At 39.7% G+C, this 25925-nt stretch overlaps 2 protein-coding genes and 2 non-coding genes across 4 annotated transcripts in view; 1 reads left to right on the forward strand and 3 right to left on the reverse strand.

Annotated features, from left to right (window-relative positions):
- Nucleotides 1-8992, forward strand: part of LOC102236785 (voltage-dependent calcium channel gamma-2 subunit) — a 57782-nt gene extending 48790 nt beyond the window's left edge. The window contains exons 3-4 of the mRNA XM_005810300.2: nt 6500-6640; nt 7548-8992. Of these exons, the coding sequence (XP_005810357.1) occupies nt 6500-6640; nt 7548-8083 (677 nt within the window). The 3' untranslated portion in view covers nt 8084-8992. The remainder of the gene's footprint in view (nt 1-6499; nt 6641-7547) is intronic.
- A 10907-nt stretch (nt 8993-19899) lies between these two features.
- On the reverse strand, nt 19900-24185 carry rpl3 (ribosomal protein L3). Its single transcript, XM_005810301.2, has 8 exons — nt 24109-24185; nt 23463-23655; nt 22702-22870; nt 22264-22399; nt 21203-21652; nt 21031-21126; nt 20260-20379; nt 19900-20020 (listed from the first exon to the last, which is right to left on the reverse strand). The coding sequence occupies exons 1-8, from the start codon at nt 24109-24111 to the stop codon at nt 19976-19978; spliced, it is 1212 nt and encodes a 403-aa protein (XP_005810358.1). The 5' UTR covers nt 24112-24185; the 3' UTR covers nt 19900-19975.
- LOC111611745 lies at nt 20094-20226 on the reverse strand. Its single transcript, XR_002754200.1, has one exon. It is a non-coding gene; the product is annotated as a small nucleolar RNA SNORA54 (small nucleolar RNA).
- LOC111611748 lies at nt 21717-21806 on the reverse strand. The gene has a single exon (XR_002754203.1). It is a non-coding gene; the product is annotated as a small nucleolar RNA U83B (small nucleolar RNA).
- Nucleotides 24186-25925: the final 1740 nt, after the last annotated feature.

A 25925-nucleotide genomic window follows, 5' to 3' on the forward strand; every position in this document is an offset into this window, starting at 1 on the left:
TGAGTCACACGAACCAAATTGAAAAAGCTGTTCCCTTCCTCGCCTGTGGGGGCGCTGCACCAAGAACTACTGAAGGAAGCGACACAAAAACGTCTGACAAAGACACTGAGTGCAACTTTCTTCTTCACAAAACGTAAACAAACATGGAGCTGGTTTTCACCAGCAGTAACATCCAGTTGTTGATCATGTGACTAATGTGATACACAAAGAGTCTCCATTGCAGTTTTGCATAATGAACAAATTTCAACATAGTTGGAAAACCTCCTCACACTAGCACAAAAACTTAAGTGAAAAACCAATTTCTTTTTAAATTGCCTTGTTTCCATTAAAGCTGCCGTATTTGACTTTTATTAAAAAATAAATTTTTCACACATTTGTTGAAACTGTCACCATAACAAATAATATAACAAGGTTGATCTCCTGCACCTTCTCCTTGAGCGACTATTGCTGTCTGAAGTAATGCACAGCTCAGAATCAGGAGGAGGGTCTTAGCGCTGTCAATCAACCTCATGTACTCACTGTTAAATGTTCTAGTGGCGGAAAAACAACTTATCATTACAGGAAAACTGATTATTCGCTGTCATTGTTGGCCATGCTAACTAGCCTTAGCATTTACAACAGGTTCTGCTATTAGGAAGAAGCTGCAGCATGGACCCACCTCCTGGCTCTGATTGGTTGTTTCTAGTTAAGAAACGCCAGAGGATATCAATATTATCTGTCTCATACCAATTCCAACAAATATGTAAAAATATATGTATATTTTTTATGAAAGTTACATTCACTTTAAGCTAATTCATTTCGTAATTCCAACTTGTGCAATTTTATGGTGAACAGTCACATATTCTTAAAAATACTTTTTTTTAAACTACTGAATCTCTCTCATTAACTCCAGCTGCTTCACTAAACAGCAAAGTGGAGCTTTAACCTTCCAAGGAGAAATTTTAAAAAAGGCTCCAGTGCATCTGCATGGCTTTCAGCTTCTCCAATCCACATGATCCCCTGCTTGAACATCCAGATCTCTACGAAGTGCAGTGACCTTCGGGGCGACCGGCCGGCCTGCAGCAGGCCTCCGCTGGGACGGCGCTGCAGTTCGCTGCAGCAACATGGCCCTGGATTTGGCTGACCGCGCTCCACCTCTGAAGGAAACGTTCAAGTCCCTGCAGATTTTTATGCACCCAGTTCTTGTGCACAAACTCTCGTTTGCCATTTGACGCGGCCGGAGCCAGTTCCCTGAGGCGGCGCAGCGAACTGCTTTATTTACAGTCGCTCTTTTCTCGTCGTGTTCTCCGGGTTACACATTTTCACGCTTTATTTTTTAAGGATTGGCTCCGTCAGGATGCTGTATTCTGCCTGGAGGGACGCTTAAACATGGCAGCATCCCTGCGGGGAAGCAGGTAGAAAGACTGACAAGCTGACAGGAAATCAGATACACTTTGCACACTTAGCCTTCATTAAATATTACATCATGCTGGCACATTCAGTACCAAACAAGCCTTTTTTACTTGAACATTACTGTTTTGTCTGAGATGTTTTTGGGCACAAATTTTAGGTGTATTTTCTATTTATTGGAAATTTAATCAAAAATAGGGATTTCACTGCAAAAACAAAAACTCTATGTAATTTTGGTGCAAATATCTCAGTACACTCAAAAAAAAAGACAAAACTAACTTTATAGCAAGATATATAAACTTGTTTTAAAATAATAATTTCTTAATATTACTGACAAGACATTTTTCCATGTTAAAAGTGAAAAAATCTGCAGTGGAAGTAAAATTTATTATCAATATTCAAACAAGCTCTTTCTGATTAATTACTCATTATTAAGTTATGTTTGTCTTATTTCAAGCTTATTAAGATATTTGCACTAGAACCTATAGATACTTTGTAACATTTTGTGTTTTGAGACAGTTTCATAGATTTATCTCTGCACAGTTCTGCATTATGTCAGATTATTTTCTTCTTTCCGGCATCCCGCTTGTGGGTTTGAAGCTGTGTTTAGGTCCGTTGCCGTGGTGATAACCCAGTTTAGGTGAAGCTTCAGTTGCCAATCTCAAAATGAATCAATGATTTCAAAGCTCATTCCCTGAGGCTACAGAATAAGCCCAGATCACCTCCCCTCCACCGCCGTGCTGTACGGGTTTCATAAGAGCTGGATTTTATGTTTGTTGTCACCAGTTTCTGCTTTGCTCCATTTTTTCTCATTGGACATTTTTCCATAATTATTGTAGTTTATTCAGATGCAACTATGCAAACCTACATTATGATTTTATGTTCTGTTAAAAATAACCTGTAAAACGTTCTGAACACAACCCTCAGGCTTTATCTAGTTGTCTGGTGACGAATCTTGACGGGACCTTTAAAGTTTTTGTTCTTCGATTTGGGTTTTAACAGCTTCTAAAAACAGACCACCAAAAAAAAGACTCACCCAGCTGGTTTTTGGTAATAAGTTAATGTCTTTAGGTGTCTGGAAAATGAGCCATTTCAAAAACCTCCTGATTGTTAACTCACATTTCACAGGCGCTGCTCCGTTACCTAGCAACCAAAGCGGAGCTCCAGCATGTTTGGTCAACTGGTTTTACCACAGTGTGTTCAAATCTGCTGGAAAAGACAAGTGTTTTGTGACTGACTTATTACTCAGAAACCACTTGCTGCTTTCTTGTTGGCTGTGCAGGAGGCCCCTTTTCTGCTTTTCGAAGATTTGTTTCTCACTTGAGTTTTATATCTCACCAAAACGAGGAACGTTCTCGTTGAGTTTTCAAATTCAATTCAAATTCAAAAGTACTTTATTGATCCCAAAGGGAAAATAAATGTTATTGTGACTCATTAATTCAAAATCTTCAAAGAGTTATTGTAGCTAGTAATGGCTATCTTTGCATCTCATTAAAATGATGAAAACTTTTAGCGTTTTAACAAGTACTGTTCTCCTTAGAACAATATACCGCTTCCGAATTTATTTCCAAGCTCTGGTGATTACACCCTTCTAATTTTCTATTTCTATTTCTATTTTTCTATTTTTTTTTACATTTGTGTGAATATATGTGCTTCCATTTTCCTGGCCACACTTAAATCTAATGGAAGCAGCTGGGTGTACTTAGTTATCCCCTAAAATATCTATGTTTGATCACATTTACATTTAGAGTAGGGCTGAATCGCCATAAAAACCTCGTCACCGTTTCCTCTGAGTGACTGCGACGCTCATTAGTCGTACATCGGTTCCAGCTTCGCGGCACGCAGCGGAGTCCTGCTGGACGGCGATTATCTCTGCCAGGGTGACATTACTGAGGCAGAGGGTGGCTCGGATCGCTGCAGTCCTGGGACTCGGCTGTAAACGCCGTGTAAAAATCCTGTCATTTTCTTTCCAAATGAAAGCTGTGACCTCTGTTCTAGCAGCTAACGATGGAGACGACCTTCACAGCGTTTTGTGTTTCTGAAGCCATGAAAGGGAGGCTCTCCAGAGTGCTGTGATTAGCAGAGAGGTGACTGCTGAGCTGAGGACATTTAACAACAAACTACACTGCAAAAACACAAAACCTTACAGTGTTTTAAGTCTAGTTTCTAGTGCAAATATCTTAGTGCACATGAAATAAGACAAAACTAACTATTAGCAAGAAATGGGAGCTTGTTTTGAATCAATAAAACTCTAATATTGATGAAAAGTACTAGTTCCATTGGTAGATTATTTCTCTTTTAACATGGAAATTGATGGAAGTTGATCAAGCATGCTGGGACTCAGCTTGAGTTGCTAGGTAACGGGTGGAATTCCACTGTGGTTGCTAGGTAACGGGCAGTGCCTGCTGATCACATTCAGGAGGTTTTTGAAATGGCTCATATTCCAGCCACCAAAAAAATATGAACTTATTGTCAAAACAGCTGGGTGGTGTTTCTAAAGTGCTTTGGCTGTTTTTAGAAGCCAAATGGAAGTATAAAAACTTAAACATGTCTCCTTTTAAGCACCGCTTCTTAAGTTTTCTGTGTGTTGAAGTTGGGAGCCCAGCAGTTCCCGCGTCCAGCCAGCTGTTAAACGCATCCTGTCAGCTCACCTGTGAGCTCAGGGTGACTTTCCCTCCGCCCCTCGCAGCCGCCATGACGCCTTCAGGTTCTGGGGATAAACGAACGCGGGGTAAAGAGCAAAGCGAGGAAGGCAGTGATGAATGTCAGCAGGTACCTGCAGGCAGATGGCCCTGGGGACCCCCGGCTGGTCCCTGTGGAGCTGCAGGCAGCCAAGTTCAGCATGAGCTGCCCGGCCCGGCGTCAGCACTTTGGGGGAGAAACTGGGAAAAGTGCTGAGGCAGGCAACTGCATGGGGAGATGAGATGAAGTGGTGAAAATTTAACCACCCTGATGAAAGTTTAAGTGCACATGTTAAACAGGAGGTGACTGCATGGGACACTTTCACACAGTTTCTTCTGAATGGCTCCAGACTGTGCCGCAGACCCTGATTTTACCTGACACTGCACTAACCCTGGCTTCACCTCAAAAGTATCATTCTACCCCACTCCTAGTTTCTGCTTCTTCATAATTGGCGGTGAGGACGCCGTTTGGTTTCAAGGACGTCGGCAGCGTTTCTCTGCACTGCAGTCGGGCCGATAAATATGCCAGAGCCTCACATGAAGGAACCGAAAACCAGGAAAAGACCGACACCGATGTCAGCAAAACGTCTGCAGAGATCGGTTGTAACTAGTTACATTTACGTTTTGGAAAAATGGTTCTGTTGGTAGTATTTTTACCAAGCTGTTCTTTGTTATGAAGCATCATAACACTTAAAATATTAATTGATTGATGTTTCGTTCAACGATGGAGTATTAGAGCCATTGTAGATAGAAAAAAAAATAAGTACATTTTCACTAGAAATTATCTGAAATTTTCCAGAAAAAAACAAAGAAATTACTGAGTTTGAAAAGTTTAAAATTTGCGAGAAAAAAAACTCTGAAATTATCGGATTAATCTCAGAAATAAAAAAAATAATAATAAAATTGCAAATATCTGATTTTTACTGAAAATCAGAAAATTCCCTGTTTTTTTTTTACAAAAAGATTTGGAAACTTGAGAACAGACTCATTTCTTTTGCCTCATTATGTTATTTTGTAGCTGTTATTTATATTAATTATTTTCACTTTGATCTTTAAAATACTAAAATCTCTATGTAACTTTATGTTTTAAAACCGAATTTTAGGGCACTGCTAAGATAAAATGAAAAAATAAAATTACGAGAATAAAATTATTACCATAATGAAGTGATAATATTTTGCAGATTAAATCGTAGCATTATGACATTATGACTTTATTCTCTGTATTAGAAAAGTATCTCTACTTCCCACAACCTCTCAAATTGTAAAGACAAATAAATATTGTTCTTCGTATAAGAAATACCCAAGAAATGTATTCCACTGAAAACACTTTCCAATTAGTTGCAATAAGTGCAACTGCAAAAATTAGTACAAATATTCAGATGCTGGTTCTTGAACGCAAACTCAGTTTTTGCTAAAGTGGTTCTGGTCCTGGAAACGACCGGCTATCTGCGTCTCCTGCAGAACTGTTCAGAACCACAGAGACGTGAGAGCGGTGGTTACATAAGGCTCGCTGTGGGGAAACACACTGACTCCACAGTGTTGATGGAGTCTTTCACAGACCTGATGGGGTGTTGATTAGGATGTACTTTCCCATAAAGATCCAGCGTTAAAGTAGATCCTAACGAGCTTTTCTGACTCCGATTATCGCTCCTTTCTTTGACCGTTCCTTCTGACTGAGCTCTGAATCAACTGTCAACAATTTATTTTTTTTAATCACTAGCTGTGTTTCTATTGGCCATATAATTGCACAATTTAACTTTTCAACAATAAATTGTGATGGTGTGATGCAAAAAAGTGTTTAAATTGCAGTTTTGTGAAATAAACCAATTTTGAAATGGCCAGAAGAAACACCTCATCCTGGCACTAGAGCGTTTTATCAAAAAATATGAGTTTTTTCGGAATTGGCTTGTTTCCATTGAGCAAATTTATTTTAGAAATTTCAACTTGTACAACTATATGGCAAATGGAAACGCAGCTGGTTTTCTGCTAATGCCAATAATACACAATTTTGCAATTTCTGTGTTTCCATCAAATAAGAAAAACAATTGAAATCATACAGAAATATATTTGTTCACGGAATAAATCAATAAAAAATTGGTTGCACCATCATCCTCCAACTGATTCCTGTTGTCGTTTTTCACTTCAGTTGCACCAGTGGCAACATCTGGTTGTTAATGTGATATGAAAAAAACTTTTTCCATTACAGTTTTGCAAAATAAACCAATTTTGATACAACCAAAAATCCACCTCATCCTGGCTCCAAACTTTTTATCAAAAAACAAGTTTTTTTTTTAAATTGACGTGTTTATATTAAGCAAATTTGTTTTCAAAATGTCAAATTGGGAGATTATGTGTCAATGGAAACACAGCTGTTGACGTTTTGTGAACATTTGTGATGGCAGCTGCTTGTGTCCTCCTGTTTCCTCCAGGTGCGGTGCGAGCCTCTAGCATCTTCCCCATCCTCAGCGTTATCCTACTATTCATGGGAGGCCTGTGCATAGCTGCCAGTGAGTTCTACAAGTCACGCCACAACATCATCCTCAGTGCAGGGATCTTCTTTGTGTCTGCAGGTGAGTCAGGCAGCAGCAAAGTGAGGCAGGGTGGATGAGAGACTCTGATTTCTGGTTGTCTGTTGTACTGGAGCTTTAAACCATTTCATCTTTTGTATTCTGTTTTTTTATCTTGTTGCTAGGCTAAACGTCACCCTTTGGGAGTCATCTCTAAAAATATGGTGTCCCTGACACACTTTCCTTTTTATCCATCAACATTTGCCATGTCAAAATATTCTCTATGATTAAACCTAACAAACTGAAGAATACATTCTGGTCTTGGCATGACATTGAACATTTGATTAGAAAATAACTCTGTAAAAACACAACATTTTACGATGTACCAAGGTGTAGTTTCTAGTGCAAATATGTTAGTACATTTGAAATAAGACAAAACAAACGTAAAAGTAACTATTCAGAAAGACATATGAGATTTATGTTAGGGTTATAAAAAGTATTAGTTTCACTGGCAGATTATTTCACTTATGCCACAAGACATTTTGCCACATTATAAGTGTCAGTGGATCTATTATTTTTTCATTAATATTAAAAAATTATTGACTTTAAACAAGGTCATATATTTTGGTTGGTTGGTTGGTAGATTGGTTAGTTGGTTAGTTGGTTGGTTGGTAAATTGGTTGATTGGTTGGTTGGTTGGTTGGTTGGTTGGTTGGTTGGTTGGTTGGTTGGTTGGTTGGTTGGTTGGTTGGTTGGTTGGTAAGTACTCTGTTGCTGTTGTTTCAAGTGCACTAAGATATTTTCACTAGAAACTAGACCAAAAATACTTGGTAACATTTGTTTATTTTTCATACAAAGTCTTAAATCTAATTACTTGCCACTTGTTTTCAGCTGATGCTTTCTCTTTTCTTTCTTTCCCTATTTTTCTAATCTACTCATGATTGACGATGATCCGTCAACGTCCTGCCAGGTCTGAGCAACATTATCGGGATCATCGTGTACATATCAGCCAATGCGGGGGACCCTTCAAAAAGCGACTCAAAGAAGAACAGCTATTCATACGGCTGGTCCTTCTACTTTAGTGCCCTTTCCTTTATAATAGCTGAGATGGTTGGCGTCTTGGCCGTGCACATGTTCATCGACCGCCATCGACAGCTGCGAATAGGGGCGCGCGCTGCCGACTACCTCCAAGGCTCGGCCATAACACGGATCCCCAGCTACCGCTACCGCTACCGGCGCCGCTCGCGCTCCTCTTCCCGCTCCACAGATCCGTCGCATTCCCGCGACGCCTCGCCCGTGGGCCTCAAGGGCTTCAGCGCGCTGCCGTCCACGGAGATCTCCATGTACACGCTCCCCCGGGACACCCTCAAGTCGTCTGGCACGCCCACGGCCACCTACAACTCCGAGAGGGACCACAACTTCCTCCAAGTCCACAACTGCATCCAGAAGGACCTGAAAGACTCGAGCCACACCAACACAGCGAACCGCCGCACCACGCCGGTATGAGAGTCCGAACAGGTCCGGCGACCCTGGAGACACGGGAAAGCCCTGTGGGCGCGGTACGCCCCCCCGGAGAAGTTGGATTTCCATGTTTATAGACATTTTGTTTTGTTTTTGTTTATTTTTGTTGAAATGCATGACTTCCATAGCCATTGTTGAGAGAGTTTCAACTGGACTGGTCCCGAGTAAGTGAAGATCTGTCATACTTTTGGACAAGTTTGTTTTATTTTTGTTTGACGATTCGGGGAACCAAAAATCGGGTGGGAAGGGCGGGGCATTACGAGATAATCAGTTCCATGATTTCATTGCCCTTGAGTTGGTTTGGAGCAAAAGGTCGAGCTCCCCCTCAGTCAGCGTACCGCTAAGCTACATCCGCCCTTTTTTATTATTTATTGACTCATCTGTTAATTTTTTTGCATTAAAACTGTGAATTGTTACAGCTTGGGATTCAGTAAGAAGTACCCCAATCTGTAATCTCTAACAAAGGTACTATATATATATATATATAAATATATGTATTACTTTTATAAATAAATTATTACGTTAATAATCAAGAGATAACAGACTTTACCGAAGCAAAAAACGAAAAAAAAAGTGAAATAATTCAACCAAATGCTGTTGATAATACAAGAAAAGACTTTTCTATCTCTTCATTCGAAGGTCAAGAACAAGCGAAGGTCCTTTAGGAGCCAGCAGCAGACGCAGGCATTCAACAGTAGAGTATTATATATTCTTTTAATAGAACCTTCTCGTCTTTTTCTCCATCTCTGCTCTCTTTCTTTCTCGGGGGGTGTTGGTGTTGAACCTCCAACCCCTATTAGAAAGAGCCAAGAAAATGAGTCAATAGCTGCGTTTCCATTGACCATACAATAGCACAATTTGACATTTTAGAAATAAATACGCAATTTTGAAAAAACACATTAAAAAAGTTTTTGCACTAGGATGATGTTTTTTTTTCAGCCATATAAAATTGTTTTATTTCGCAAAACTGCAATAGGAACATATTTTTGCATCACACAAGTCACGTGATCAACAACCGGATGTTACTACTGGCAAAAACCACGAAGACAGGAAGTAGATGGAGGATGATGAGGCGACATATTTTTTAATGACTTATTGTGTGAATAAACTTATTTACATGTGATTTTAATTGCATTTCTTAGTTAATGGAAACAGCACATTTGCAAAATTGTGTTTTTTTGACATCAGTGGGATACTGACAGTTTTGTGCACACTAGTAATAGAAATTGATATAAAACTGCACAAACTGGAATTACGAAAATAAATTTGCTTAATGAAAACAAGGTAACTTCAAAAAAACTTTTTATGAACTGCAATGGAAACAATTTTTCCACATCACACGAGTCACATGATAAACAATCAGATGTTACTACTGGCAGAAACCCCAAAAAAGAAGACGACAGGAAGTAGTTGAAGGATGATGGCGTGGCATGTTTTTAATTAACTTATCGCGCAAAACTTCTTCACATGTGACTTTAATTGCATTTATTACTTATTAGAAACACCAAATTTGAGAAATTTGTATTTTGTCGACATGAGCAGACAAAGCAGGTGTGATTTTAATTGTGTTTTGTAGAAACACAGCAATTTTTTGACATTTGCAAAATATTGACACAGATATTCCATTTGTAATGGAAACGCAGCCACTGACTCCAAAACACGATTTCTGCAAAACGAAAAGGAAGGAGCAGAGGGGAAGAAAAAGAAGAGGACGCCAGACATAAAAACAAAAACAAGTTTAATATGAAATAGAACAAGAAAAGCTAAGAGACTCACAATTTCAGAAATTAATTGCATGCTATAAAATTACAGCAAATTTGCTCTTGAGAAACTTAAGTTTTAAAGGTTAATCATTATAAGGGGAAAAAAGCAAAGACGCTAGAGTTTAAAGTATTAATCTTTTCATGTGTGGTTTTATTATAATAAATTTTTTATTACTATTATTTAGCATATTTTATCTCATTACATTTGTCAGACAAGCCAAACAATTTACATTGAACAAAACGGCTTTTTTAAAACTGTTTGGTTGGTTTCTTTATAAATATATAAATAAACGTATGTATGTATTTTTGTTTTATTTTTAAAACTCACACAGCCTTAGTCATTTCTTTGTTTCTGTTCATTTTTAATGTGCTGTTCAAATTGAAAATGAAATCTTTAAAAGGTGCCAAAAACCGAATGATCCTATACTTGGATGCATCAAGTCCTGATGAATAAAAAACGAACCCCAGGGGGAACAAATCATCACGTTTCTCTGCGTGTCTCTTACACACTTCACCAAACAACACCTCCGTTTCCCTCAGCTTTAACTGCTAACTGTCTGTTGATTCTTCAAATCTGCAAACATGCTCCTGCATTAATATTTTTGGAAATCAGACATAAAACCATTTCTGCTCCTTTTTATTTTTTGGCCACTGACCTCTGATGGAGGCCTTGAACGTTTGGTGTGAGACAAACATCTAAACGTGTTTTCTTGCTGACATTTAATGCATGAAATTTGGGATTCAGCAAGAGCAAAACTACAAATTACAAATATATAACACATAAAATATTCTTTTTAAAAGGGACAGATTATGTTAAATTTACATTTTATACATTTTTGGGCTTCCATTTGCATCTCCACTGCTTCTAAAAAAAATCCAAACTGATTAAAAATACACCCAACCGTTTTTTGGCAATAAGTTTATGTTTTCTGATGTATGAAAATTGAGTCGTTTCAAAAACCTCTTCCGTTACCTGGCAACCCCAGCAGAGTTCCGTCCCGTTACCTAGCAACAGAAGTGGAGCTCCAGCACATTTAGTCAGCTGGTTTTACCGCTGTATGGGTTGGAAAAGTCAAGAGTTTTGTTGTTAACTTACCATCCAGAAACCACTTTCTGTATTCTTGTTGGGTGTGCAGAAGGCCCCACTTCTGCTTTTCAAAGAGGTAAGGTTGTATAATTGCACATCTGTTTGCAGCCATTTTCTTGTGCGAATGTAAACTTTGAGTTGGGGGGGCGTGCCCAGGAGCAGCTTATTTGGATTTAAAGTGACAGGAGGCCCTAAACAGCTCAACATAGACAGAACTGAGGAGATTAAAATCTCGGTTTTTAAAAATGATTTTGTGCAAAACCATGTTTAGTATCACCCATGGATCAATCTTAACCTATTCAAGGAAGCATTTTAGGTCACCTATGCTAAATGAGGCCTGCAGAATCTGATTTGGACATCTGAGGATTAAACAGCCTGACCTTGGGGAAAATCTGCTGCGATGTTCACTCCAGGCAACTGTCTTCTTTTTTTTTGACAGTCTTCTCGCAGTACAGTGAAAAACTTCAAATAATTTGCTTCTCTCAGGTCATTTCTAATCTTTTTCCACCTTGACAGTGTAGTAAGAGTCAGACTGCCCAACCTTCTGCTTTTACAGAGCTGTTCGCACTGATACTCATCAGTTAATAAACTGTATTTAATCTACGTCCTGTCTTAAATCCTGTGGCAGCAGTAAGGGTGTGCTTAGTTTAATAAAATATAACATTGTGAAATCTGCTGTGTGTTTTTATACAGTTAGGGATAAAATTAAACAATTTTAGAACCTGGATCAGTTTTATTATGTCCACTCTGATTATCCCAGAGTGTAAAAAGGGTTTACTTTTTTTTTTTAACATGATTGTAATTTAACGAGTAGAATCCGTAGAATCAGTGTTTACAAAACAAATCCGACATTTAATCACTTTATGAGGAATAAATTAAATATTTTTAGACACAGGAATAAGTTCTGTGTATTTAGTCATATGAAATTTGTATAACAAGTGTCCTATTTTATTCTTTTAGCTATATGACAGTCATTCATTAATGGTAAAAATGACTAACAGCGTTTTGTGAAGCTAAAATACAAAGAAGTAATGCAACCTGACACGCTATTGGCTGGCGTTTCCAAAGCAGCCAATCCAGGAACGCCATTGTGTCCTTGGCAATGATTGGCTGAAACCCCCAAAGGCGAAAATAAGGACAATTAAGCTAACGAGGATATTAGCTTAGCTTCTGCGGTAACACTAACAGTTTCCATTATCCATATCAATTTATATTACAGTGTATTCTGTGTTTGAACTATTAAAATAGGTAATTATAAATGTTTCAGATTGTTTTAGCTGTTTGCAGGCGGTGGACACTAAAACCTGTAAATACCGGGGGTCTAATGTAGATATAATTCGTTTCATGTGTAAAAACATTGAAGTGGAATAAAAAAATAAGCTAAAATCCTAAGGAGGAGAAGTACTTTCTCACTACACTGTAGTTACTGTACTATGTCATAAAAATGACTAATTTATTAGTACATTTTCAAGTACAAAGTTCACCAGAATAATTAGAAAGCACTGGTACTGAAATAATAAGTAGCTGCGAACCACGTGGAAACACCTGACCTTATTTTACAACATTTTGGTAATTATTTAGTAGTTTACATTGCTTTTGGTTGTTTCCAATGTACTTTTACTGATTTGCAAATATTTTTGTTGTTTTTATTTAACTAAATTGATTGTTTTTAGCATTTGATTGTTTTTCTTTTTTATTTATTTTGGTTCTACATCATGACAGAAACAGTAAAGCATCTTAAAAGAAATGATCTGATTTGACAATAATGTGGTGCACATGCAGAGAAGAATAAAAACCTGACTTATAATTTAAAGACTTACAACCATATAACCTTTTTGTTTACCGATGCAGCATATAGCCTATTGTCAAAGTTAGTGTAATCGGATAGAAAACCACGATTTTAATCCCGTAGAAGGACACAGAGTGAATGAATTTAGACAGAAATTATAAAAAAGCAAGTTAGCTCTAAAGAATATTGGCATCAGCGCTCCCATAAAAATAAAAGCTGACTTGACAGATGTAAAGCCTTGTGTGCTCTGCAGAAATCATGGCCTCAGCCTGCTGTTGTAAAATGGTGATAACACATTGTAAACGACCACTGGGAGCTGTAATCCAAAAATATCAGAGCTAGCCATCAAATATCTGAGTTTACTGCATGTGGACAGTGAGAATGTTTGTTTTATGCTGCAGAGAAGCTTCAGAAAAGGCTGTTTTCGAGTCCTACTGCCATAACTTTGGAAAAGAAACACTGGATTGTGGGGGGATTTTGTTCCTACAGGAGGTTTTTCTGCAACATTTTTCTGCTCCACTGAAACGACAGCTTTCCCTTCCTAACGTCCGGCTCTAAGTTCTCACATACCGTATGATACTGAACCTGATACACACAGTCAGACTAAAATAATTTTGTCACGTCAGTTTGTGGATCAGGTTTAAGTGTTTGGAGTCAGGAGAGTTGGTACCTGAGAAATATAGAGAAGCTTTTATCCACTCATCATTGGCATGAAGGGCTCACGAGGTTTGGTGTTTGGATTATCTGTGTAAACAGTTTATTTTTATGTATTTAGCAGTGCTGTCAATAAGGGGGGGAAAGCGGGGAGACGTGAAAAATGTTTTCCACCACCAATTTTTTTTAATATATATATTTTTTAGCTAAGTATATACATATATTCTGTTTTCTATAATATAATTTTTATATATATTATATATATATGTAAATATGTACATATATTTTCATTTCATTGGCTGTGGCCTTCCCTGCTCCCACTCTGGGGTTGCCCCTGCAAAACAGGGATGTTTAGATATTAAGTTAGCAAAAAATGGTGTATCTGACATTGTTTAAGTCTGAAACATGTAATTTTATCTTAAATATTTAGAAATAAAGAACCAGAATTTGTGAAAAGGTTCTAAAATTTGGCAATCTGAGCTTTAGTTACCTTGAATAACCATCTTTTTTTCTGCCCTTCCTTTTTTCTCCTCCTCTTCCTCCCTTTCCATTCCTCCTGCTGTGGCGATCAAAGCGTGCAGTGCTGTGTGATCAGAGCCACGCAGGAAGAGATACTGCTGAGGACATTCAACGCGAACACGGTGGCGTTTTCTCACTGTCCGGCTTTTCTGTCGCCTGCAGCGCTGCGGCGTTGCATAACCTCACATCAAACCTAACGTTGCCCTTACTGTGACCTCACCGGACTAAACGCTCAGACAGAAATGCAGGCGCAAATTAGCTATAAAAAAAGATATGTTATACACGGCAAGAAGAAAACTATAAATCATGAAGAGACGCAGAAAATAAATGGAAGAAAGTGCAAGAGTGCCATAACGGTTGTGACACGTGGTGTTGGCAGCATTATGCTGTGGGGAGAGTAAACGGGAGGGTGGACGGAGTGAAAAAAGAAAGAGGGCAATCCAGGAAGAAAATCTTTTAGAGAGTGAAAAAGACAAGGGTGAAGTTTCTCCTTCCACTAAACTTACAGTCAGCGATAAAACAGAATAGAAGGCTTTGCATGAATTATATGTTTTTCTCAGATTACATATAAGTATGTTTTAAATTATTTTCTTTTACTTCTTCAGTTGGTTTGGTTCTCTTTCACACTGCCCCGAGTCAACTGAACCAAACGTATTGAAAAAACTGTTCCCCTCCTCGCCTGTGGGGGCGCTGCACCAAGAACCAATGAAGGGAATGACTGAAAAACCTCTGAAGAAAACATTGAGCGCAACTTCCTTCTTCATAAAATGTTAACAAAAACGGAGTGCCGTCAGATTTGTTGTTGGCAAAAGATTACAAGTCATTTCTCCCGCTAGCGCTAGGCTAATGTATTTGTTTTGGTTGTATTTACCCAGAATGCCCTGCGCTGTAGTCCACTTCCTGCTTTTGGAGCAGTCTCCGATCTGCTCTGCGTTCAGATATGCATTCGAACCGTACCACAGTTCTCTTCAACCGAACCAAACTCAGGTTTGTAGGCGGACCAGAGTTTGATTGCACATTCACACCTCCCCAAAAGAACCAAACTTTCTAGAAAAAAACAAACAAACTGTTGTTTATTTAAAGCAAATTAAACGTGACTGGTGTGAATGCACCCAACACAGGAGTCAAGCTTCAGTTTTCTGTTTCTCATGGTGTAAAGTTTATATTTAGAATAAACCAAAGTCACTACAGAGCCTGCTGGACTGGTCTGGGAATAAAATTCAACTCAAAATATCTCAATTTATGTGCAAATGAACCCAATATCTGTTCCCTGTCCTTCCAGTGAGTTTACATGAGCATGAAAAGTCGAGTCAAGATAATTTGAAGCCTTTAAATCCAGCTTTGAAAAGAGGACAGCTATTTAAAAAGAGAGAGAGATAAAGAGGAGGAATTAAAATAGTCTAGAGCTCCAACACACACAGCTCTGCTGAATGTGTGAAGGAGAAAGAGCGAAGCACTCTGCCCCCTGGTGGTGCGGTCGGAGCAGCGCAGGGATGCTGCTGCTGCCTCCATCAGCTCAGGGAACGCTGTGTCCATGAACGGGGCTGGAATACTGATGCAGGGCTGCAGGAGCTGCAGTGGGGGGAAAGAAGAGCCTGGACTCACTGATGTCTGCAGTAGAGAACATCTGGTTCACCTGGGAGACGTTTGTGAAGTAAAACGGTAAAAAACTACAAAAAAACAGCAATATTCTGGTTTATTTAGCTTGTTAAAGAGAGGGGGGAATGGATGTTCAAGTACAGAACCCAACAATTGTACCCAATAGTAGAACTACTTCAACATATTTTTACTCAAGTAAGGAATCCCTTGAGGAAGACTAAAAAGGTATTTGGTAGAAAGTCTGCTCAAGTACTGAGTAACTAATCAAATTATCATCATCTAATATTTAAAATTTACGTAATCAGACAGACCAAAATATAAAGCTAAGTGGAAATTTTGGTATTTTGAGGACCAAAATGACAATAATTCATATTAGTAACAAAAAAATTTAATCAGGCAAAAGAAATGTTTCCAAATCAGTTTCTTTCACTAAAAAACTGGTTAAACTTTAACAAAAACTGCAGGTGTGTGTCTGTGTCTGGTGAATCGTTGGTTAAAACATGTTTGATTTTCATTCAGTGGGTAGAAAATACAGAAATTCAAAATAAAATTACTCAAGTAAAAGTAAAAAGTAGAGCGTAGTAAAAATCCTCCTAAAAGTCAAGTTTTTCCAAAACGTTGCTCTAGTAAATGTAACTAGCTACTGCCCAACTCTGCATTTATAAATGTTATAGGTAGAAACTAAATATTTAAATTACTAACAAACTAACATAGCTTCCAGTTCATATTTCAATTAAATGCTCATTTCATTTCTGATCTGTCTCCAGCCTATGAGCTCATTTATGTCTCAGTTTTTCAGATTGTAGTAAAAAGGTTTCGTCTCGTCGTTCCTGGTTTTCCGTTTGTGCTGCAGTCAGCTGCGATGAAAGCAGCCGCCTTTGCAGAACTGATGGACAGCAGCTTCCGCAGCCATCGCATGTTTCCTGTGTCCTTGAGCTGTGACGCTTTCATTCAGCTGACGGCGGCGGGCGGTAATTAAGCCAGAACTCCAACCCTCCACTTCAGCAGGTAATGAGGAGGCCCCTGAGGGCCACTTAGGTGTCCGGCTGAAAAGCCTCTCTGGAACTTTGCTGCATAATATTCAGCGCTCTTTGCAGAAATCTGGATTTACTGGGAGGATTTTCAAGGTCCCACTCACCTCACATAAAGCCTTCAGCAGAGGCAGCTGAAGGACGGCGTCTCGTTAAAGGATTAAAGGCGACCTACTGAGCAAAAGTCACATTTTGTACATTTTTATGTTTTCATTTGGGTTTCAGCTGCTTCTAAAAACAGACCAAGTGCTTAAAAAACACCCAGCCATTTTCTGGTAGCAAGTTAAATGGAAAATAAGCTGTATGTAACGTCCCAAATACATACAGAGTATGGTCGTTACCTAGCAACCCCAGCAGAGTTCTGCCAGTTACCTAGCAATCCAAGCTGAGTCAGCTGGTTTTACTGCTCTATGCATTGGCTTCTGGAAAAGAGACATGTTTTGTTTTTGACTTTTGGAAGTCAGAAGTTTCCTTGTTTTATTTTTCCAGAAAATGTCTGAGATTAATCTCAAAATTTTAGTGTTTCTTTCTAGAAAATCTTCTGTCTTTTCAAGCTCAGAAACTGGCTTGTTTTTTCTACAATATTTCTGAGATGGATCTCAAAATTGTGGGGAGTTTTTTCTATCACATTTTGGACTTTTGAAAATCACAAAATGTCAAGTTTTTTCTAGAAAATTTCTGAAATTAATCTCTAAATTTTCTGTCATTTTGGGGGGGAAATTCAACCCTTTTTGGGTAACGTTTATGTTTAGATTAAGTCTAAATCTGGTTTTAGGAAAGGGAACAGAAGTCAGAAATTGTTCTAACCCTAATACAGAAACACAAACCTTTGCGTGCGTGTGTGTGTGTGTGTGTGTGTGTGTGTGTGTGTGTGTGTGTGTGTGTGTGTGTGTGCGTGGCCCTGCAGAGGGACCTCCAGTCCAGAGCCGTGGTAGCAGCTGTTGTTAGTGGGACAGCAGCCAGGTAACGAGGGGACACGCTGGGCCAGCAGAGCGGAGAGCCAGGACTCTGATTCGTGTGGATGAGGGTGTGAGTGAGCGCTCTGCATGCACACACGCATGTCAGCGTGCTTCCTGGCACCGCGGACGTCCGGCTGGCACGACGGCAGCGGCCGGGGAAGTGGCTGTGCGTCTGACAGGAAGGGACAACTTCAGACTCAGGACCGTTATCACACATGATCCGGCTCCTGCTCCAGAGGGGCAGGAAGAGGCCGTGTTGTGTGTTTTCCAGTCACATATTGCCATTTTACAGCGCAATCAAGTAACTATATTGCTTTAAGTTGTAATAAAACAAAAAAACTTTCTGATTTAACACTTTGAAATTGGGCTTCTGTTTCTTTAAGAAGCTCCTCCTTCACAAAGTCATCAAAACATGGCTTCTCTGTTAACCCTTTAATGATTTTACCAGCATTGCTCTGAGAAGTAGTTCCTATAATGATCTCAGCTGATGCTCAGCTAATTGTTGCTGGCTAGTCTGAAGGAGCTGTCCACTAAGTCCACCCAGGGTTATAGCTGAATGGTTGCCATGGAGATTAAAGGATTTCTCAAACAAGCATTGAAAGATTCAAGACAACACTCCAGGTGTGTTTTTGATGAGGGAATAACATAACATGATGGAAAGATGAAAAAAGTGAATTTTACCTAACAGTGTCCCTTTAAAGTAAGTAAAGAATAAATGAAATATTTTGAAACTTGTACCTTTTGAAATGTTTGGAACTCTAATGATGAGAAACGGTCCAGTAAGAATCTCCTTAAAGCATTTATCTTTTTTTTTTCTGCTGGATGTTTAGCTCCCTGCCCGACAATAATTCACCATTACAGCCATCTAAACGTGTCACACACAGCAGGAAGCATTTCGCTCCACAGGTCAATCAGACGTCCTGCAGATGAAACTGGACGTGACGTGAGTCTCCCTCTCTGCAGCGCTGCATTAGTATTCCAGCTCCGTTCATGAACACAGCGTTCCTGCAGCAGCAGCGCTCCAGTTCCCACAACGCGCCACCAGAGGGCGGTGTTTCACACGATATCAAGGAGCTGGAATCACTTTACTAATTCTGACACAAAACACGAAAAGTTTAGTTTGATTTAACTGGAGCGAAGGGGAAAAGGTGCATGTTGTATGTAGAGGTGAGTAAAGTACAAAAAATTGTAGTCAAATAAGAATAACGCTACTTCAACATATTTTTAAAAGTAGCCATTAAAGAAATTACTCCAGTACGACTAAATAAGTATTTGGTAAAAAGTGCTGAGTAACTGATCAAACGATCACCCATTTAATATTTAAAAATTCAGAGAAACCAACTTATAAAAGTCTAAATTTTGGTATTTTAAGAACAATTACAATTCATATAACAAAAAAAACATCAGGCAAAAAAAAGTAAAATAAATTCTGAGTTTCTTTCAAAAAAAAAAACTTACGAAACTAAAAAAAAACTGCAAGTGTGTCTGTGTGTGGTGAATTTTTGGCTAAAACATGTTTATCATTCAGTGTGTATAAAATCCAAAAGATACTTCTTAAGAGAATTACCTCAAAGTAAAAAGCAAAGCTTAGTAAAAATACTTCTGAAAGTACAATATTTCAAAAGGTTTCTCAAATGTAATTGAGCAAATTAAACTACTCTGGTCGTCTCATTAAATGTATGAAAATATCTGGTTTCAACTAGAAACATTTTTCAATTTTAGGCTTTTAATCAAACGTTGGATGAAGCAGTTTGAATATGAAACGTTTTCCAAACCAAACAGAAATTCGTGCACCGGGACGAATCCTCGCTTTGCTTCTTCCCACCTCAAACCGGTTCCTGATGTAGCTTAAAGCTGGAGTATTATCTAAAATGTTTTACATTCAGATACTTTATCTAAATCATGTGTAAATACATATATGGTATGATTTTTTTTATATTACGCTCGTCTCTCCAACTGCTCTGAAACTCTGCCTTCAGGAAGTCATCACAACATGGCTTCTCTACTAAACCTTTTAACATTTTTGCCAGTATTTCTGAGAAGTTGCTCCAATAATGAGTTCAGATGATGCACAGACCCACTTAGGTGTTTGCTAATTGCTGACTAGTTTGAAGGAGCCAAGTGGGGGAGGAGCTACACCTCAAAGGCGGAGCTAAGTCCAACCATTCATTTTGGCAGAAGTAAAACAAAAGTAACAAATCATATTCAAATCTTTAAAGTTTGTTTTTTCCTTTGATTTTGTTTTCTCAAACAGAATCAAAGCAACTCTCCAGGATTTAATTTTATAACGTAAAGCTAAAAATTGATTTTATACAATGGCCCTTTAAGACGTTTCAGGGCACCTTGGTTTGTGTACGCAGTTTATCATAAGTTAAAAAAAAGAATAAAAAAGAAACCATATCAAGTTGTCTTTCTTTCCAGATCTTTATTAAACTCTGCAGAGCAGCAGTGACATTTCCCGTCGCCACAGCAGACGTTAAACCGTCTCCTCCTTGGCGATGCGGTCCTTCTTCAGCGGCCCCTGTGGAAAACAGAAAACAAACCCGGTCAGTTTCACGTCCACAAAACAGAACCCGGTCCGGGCTCGGAGCGGGGCGTGTTCCCAGAGAGTGAACAGGGAGCCGGCACAGGCGGGACCGGCTCCCCTGCCTCACTGGAGGTCACTGTGGCACTGGAATGGAACCCAGAGTTCACACTGGAGGCTGAACCAGGTTACGAACAGTGCAGAGCGAAGTTCACCGAGGGCCGAGCGCTTCTCACCATGAAGGTCTTCTTCTCCTCCACCGTCTGGAAGCGGCCATGGCCGAACTTGGAAGTGGTGTCGATGAACTTGAGGTCGATCTTCTCCAGAGCGCGGCGGCTGGTCTGCACCAGCAGAGACTGAAGAAAAAAAAAAAAAACATGTTTTAGTTTCAGGTGTTTCATCAACTCAAAATTTGAGACCTTTTAAATTCCATTATGAATAGTTTTACAGTTATTGCATAAAAAAAACAAGCAATCGTTTTTCTTTTGCAGTTTCTAGTTATTTTAATCAAAAATTATCACAGCCTGAGCCTAATACTGTCGCATTACTCAGAAATGACTGAAATAAAAACCACTTTTGAAGATATTTTCTTTATAGAAAAGAAAAACAACATCTGATTTAGTATGTGGTCGGAGGTTTTATTTTGAAGCCACATCGCCCAGCTAGCTAGCTAGGTTAAGTTAGCAGCAGTTAGCGATAGCTTCAACATTCCCCATTTAAATTTTATTTTTACATCTGCATCATTCTGATAATGACAATATTCTTGTATGAAATGTAAAACAAAATAAGACTTTGTTATAAAGTTGACCTGAAATCAAAGTCGAAATTAATAAAAGCTAGAAAACAAAATGGCCACCCAGGAATTAACTCTGAACTATGGAAAAGTTTGATGAAAATGTTCCCAAAAATTACATCTTCAAAATCCAAAAAATTTGGTCAAACCTAGTTTACCACCAAGTCCAGTTTTTATAACTTCTTAAAAGAAAAATAAAACATTTCCTCCTCACCTTGCGCAGAGTCAGCACCCTCTTCTTGGTTCCTACGACGCAGCCCTTCACCATGACGAAGTCGTTGGTCACCTCTCCGTAGTGAACAAACCCGCCCTGAAACCAGAAAATAAGCCGACTGAGAAACTTCAGTTTCAGACGGTCTGATCAGAGGAAAGCGAGCGTCTCTTACCAGGGGATTGATGCTCTTGTTGGTCAGATCGTACTCTGTGGAGGCGTTGTTCTTCATCAGCTTCCCGTCCTTGGTGTGGTAGCCCTGGCCCATCTTGTAGATCTTCTTGTTGATCTCTGTTCGATGGTGGTAGCCCTTCTGACCGGCGCGGGCGACAGAGAACGCCACACGGGCCGGATGCCAGGCGCCGATGCAGGCCACCTTACGCAGGCCGCGATGCGTCTTTCGGGGGAGCTTCTTGGTGTGCCAGCGGCTGGTGACGCCCTTGTAGCCGTGACCTTTGGTGACGCCGATGACGTCGATCATCTCGTCCTGGGTGAAAACGGTACTGACTGCCACCGCCTGCTCTAGCTTCTCGCGGGCCCAGTCCACCTTGTCGGAGATGGTGCCGCCGTTCAGCTGCACCTCCATCAGGTGGGACTTCTTCTGCCTCAGAGGCAGCAGGCGCATCTGCACAGAAACATAGATTGTTAGCATGAACTTCCTGTAGCGCATACAACGCGGTTTAACGCTGCGTCGTCTCAGAAGGAAGGCAGCATGGAAGATCTCCTCATAAGAATCGGGCGCCATGCCTGACGCGGTTTCCGTGGTCTCATCACCGACAGGAAAGGAATTTTCTTTCAGAGTATTTAAGTATATATTACTGGGTTGGACGTCATGTAAATGTGCGCCGTTGCTAAGCATTGAGTCAGAAAAATTACACAATTACCCCAAGAATGAAAAAAGGGACATAGGAACAAATCATTAAAACCTACTACTTCCTGTCGTCGTTTTTGTCGTTTCTGCCAGTAGTAATATCTGGCTGTTGATCATGTGACTAATGTAATGAAAACAAATGTTTCCATTTTAGTTTCACAAAATAAGTTTACTTCAATCTGGCTGAAAAATCACCTCACCTCAGCGTGAAAACGTCCTAGCTAAAAACTTCTTCTTTTTTTTTTTTAACTGATCATTTCAAGTTGCACAACTTTATCATTAATAGAACTTGTGCACTAGCTGCCGTGGCTAACCAGCGCTGTCCAACCCAGTAATATACAGAACCAGGTTTCCTGGAGACCAACCTGTGTGTGGGCGATGACTCTGATGACCTGGCAGTACTTCTTCATGGCAGCAAAGTCTTTCTCCAGCTGCTTCTTGCCCTCGTCATCCTGCCATTTCTTGCAGTACTTGGTGAAGGCCTTCTTCTTGGATTTATACCTGAGAGCACAGCAGAGGTTGGCGCCGGCCCCTCATGACCCCTGCAGGGGTCAGCGGAGGAGCACGGTGCACAGCTCCCAAGCCCGATCAGACCGGGCTGGACCAACGTTTCGGCTCATGGCTCGGTTTCTAAGCAGCACTTTCCACCGGCCAGCGGAGCCCGGCGCTCATCGGGGCGCGCTGCACCCGAGCGGAGCTACCGTAGGATCGCAGCCAATGTTAGACTCACTCAGCTTTGTCCCCACTGGCGACCAACATCTGCTTCAAACAAACAAAGATGGCCGACTACGGACGCCGCTCACCAGTTCTTGTAGAAGCGGCGCTTGCATTCGTCGCTCATGTGTTCGGCGAAGATGGTCTTGAAGGAGCGCAGGCCGCGGGGCGTGTTGACGTAGCCGATGACCCCGACTACGATCATGGGCGGAGTCTCCACTATGGTCACGGCCTCCACCACTTCCTTCTTGTTGACCTCTGCGTTGAAATAAAAACATATTATGCTCATCTCTTAGCGCCGATTTCCATATTTAACCGCGCTGATGGGATCGGCTGCGCTCAGGACTCGACATTCAGCAAGGGGGATAAACCCGTTCTGTCCGCCCGTCGAGAGTCTCATCACAGGCAGAACTCTGGCGCTTTTAAACACAACGAGAAATATTTCATCAAAAGCAAAAGAAATTAACGTTTCTGCAACAAATGCTTCCAGAAAAAATCATTTCACTATTCAAACATAACAGAACTTAATCTGCTGGGTGACAAAATGTCAAAAGAATTATTGTAATATTAAGATAAATTCTCTCCATTTTTAAATTTAGTAAAGTATTCAACAAACCTCATGTGTAAAACTAGAAAAGAAAACCTCTGGTCATCAGGTCATAATTTAACCTTTCATTAAACACAAAAATTTAAACTGTAACTGATCAGAAGTGCAATTAAAAATAATTTAATATAAAAGTAGTGAAATGGTCGTTTTACTGTAGCATTCAGCTGGAAACCGCTACCAGTTTTTAAGCATCGTAATTTATACCTTTCATGATTTAGTGCTATTAGCAATAACAATGCTTACTTGAACCGGGTCTGTCCACCTCCCGGACAATGTGCGTCATGCCGGCCTTGTAGCCCAGGAAGGCCGTCAGGTGGACCGGCTTGCTGGGGTCATCCTTCGGGAAGCTCTTGGCCTTACCGCGATGACGGCGACTCCTTTTGCGGGGCAGGAAGCCCAGGGATCCGTGTCGCGGAGCCGAAAACTTACGGTGGGACTGTTGAGTAAAGGATAATTAGCTTTCGAAATTGTTAACAATATAAACCTACATTTCTTGAAGTGGTGCGGGAAACCGGCTTTAGCATGCTATTAGCCATTAGCCTACATGCAACTAGTTAAAATGAACATCACAGCTTTTACTTCTTGACACAAAAATGTTATTTTCATTTCTAAAATGAATCAAGCTAAATGCTTAGGGGTATTATTTGTTATAAACGAAACCTTTCGGCCTGGTTTACGAGGCCATGTTGGATCCAGAGCCTGCGGACTGTCTACACATGCGCTACAAAAAGTTGAACATTTCTACTAAAACTATAAGAAATGTATACAAAAATATGATCAAATGCCAACACAAAGGCGCTCTAGGTGTTCTTATGTATGGAACTATGAGCGATGGATAAGATTAGCAATGGATTTATTAATGAACAACAATCAAAGGAACCCATCTCACCATTTTGTCTCCCGTCCGATTGAAAGAGGCCTGGAACGAGGCAAACTACCAATATATAGCTCAGGAACTATCGCGAGAATCTGCGTGACTATTTTCTAAAAACGTTATGCATCTTCAAAACACTTTCTTCATGTAGCCACTTGGTGTCGCTGTTCTATTAGACAGCAGCAAAAATATCAGTCGTTCATTTTGTCATAGATAGAAACTTTAATTCAGACTCGAGGTCCAAAGAAAGCAAAAAGAACAAAATAAGAAACAACCAAACAGACACACATATCCACAACCCTCCGAAAAAAAAATGTAATTAAACATTTACATATTTTTTTAAAGCATTCAAGTTGCACTTTTATTTGCTGTTGCTTATCCTCTGTAAACAACAAGCATTTTTCTGGACTTGGTTTAATGCAAAATCACACTTTCCAACATTTAAACTATGTTTGGGGGTAAATTGCACTCCAGTATTATTCAAATTGAACTTTTCTACATTTTGTCACTTACAACAAAATTTAATGTGTTGCCAGGAGTGAGGAAAATAATTTTATCCAAATATAAATTCATGGATACTTGTCAAAAAAAAAAGAAATCTTCACCTGAATTCAGTCTTTTTAATCTGATACCCCAATATAAAATTTACTGCAATCTCAGACATCACTTTGTGTAGAACAATCTGTTTGTAAAAGAATCTCACTATGCCTTTATTTCAGTTTAAAATATCTTTTTTCTGTTTATCTTATATCATATTTGAATCTTATGAGATATTGAACATTGGATTTTCATTACAATCCAGAATCACCAAAGTTAACCAGTTAAAATAAATAACTTTGGTTATTTATTGCTTCTGTACCAAACTATATGTATCTAATCTTAATAAGAGTTTGACTCAGTTACTAAAATAAATTAACTTCTCGATAATATTTTAATTTAGAAATAATGACTAACAGTTCGGGAGTCATGGAGGTATGTCTGAGTGGCTCATAACTCCGTAACTTTTAAAATAAACTTATGCAACTGCAGTTCTTTAAGTGATATCAGAGACTGAAATGTTTTAATTTAGAATCAGAGTCACAACTTTAAACTTTAAAAACTTTATTTCTCCGGTCAAATTGACACAGTAAAACATGATTTTCTTCATCCAAACATACAACATTTAAAACAAGTGATGAGTGATTCATCAGTGCTGTCCGAGTCGGACTAGCCTGGGATTATCATGGGTTTAATTAAGTAAAGGAACATGATTCGAGTAGGATCCCAGACGCAGTCCTCCTCCAGGCCGCTCTTCGTCATCCCACAGTTGGGCGGCACCCAGGCGGTGTCAAACCCATAGTAAGGCCAGGTCTTCTGCAGAGGGTGGTTCTGGTAATTAATTGCTGTCACTCTCCCCACATTGACCTGAACCACGATGACCACCTTATCCCATACAGGATGATCAATAGGATAGCGACTTGCTTTTTGCAGGTCTCTGCTGAGGTAGACGCCACGACCAAGCATCCCATTTTCAGACTGACGGAAACCGCTCATATAGATTCCCTCAGCATTCCTGGTGGTGGTGCCATGATACATGATGTAGGTTTGGCCGTCCACCGGCTGTGGAGTAATCAATCGAGGTACTCCAGAAGGAAGGGCAAAGTCATCTTCAACCCACTGTACCCTGCTCATGTTAGCGTCAGAATCCCTGCAGGAAAGATGTGAAACATTTAAATCTATTAATCTGTTTTATCAAATCAAACTGTGAAGTCATACCAGGAGAGTTTTCTACTCTCTAGTTTTCTCAAACTCCATGACTGTTTTAGTTACTGCCCTGTTTTATAATAATGTTG

This window comes from Xiphophorus maculatus, chromosome 16 (genome assembly GCF_002775205.1).
Source record: "Xiphophorus maculatus strain JP 163 A chromosome 16, X_maculatus-5.0-male, whole genome shotgun sequence".
In the NCBI taxonomy this organism is placed as follows: Eukaryota; Metazoa; Chordata; class Actinopteri; order Cyprinodontiformes; family Poeciliidae; genus Xiphophorus; species Xiphophorus maculatus.

Bases quoted from the DNA above. Each gene is read 5' to 3' on its own strand.
- rpl3 (XM_005810301.2), bottom strand. The intron at 22,871-23,462 runs GTAAGCATTGTT...ATTTCAACGCAG, and splicing joins GGTGGACAGACCCGGTTCAA to AGGTCAACAAGAAGGAAGTG. The intron at 20,021-20,259 runs GTGAGAAGCGCT...TGTTTTCCACAG, and splicing joins AGGAGAAGAAGACCTTCATG to GGGCCGCTGAAGAAGGACCG.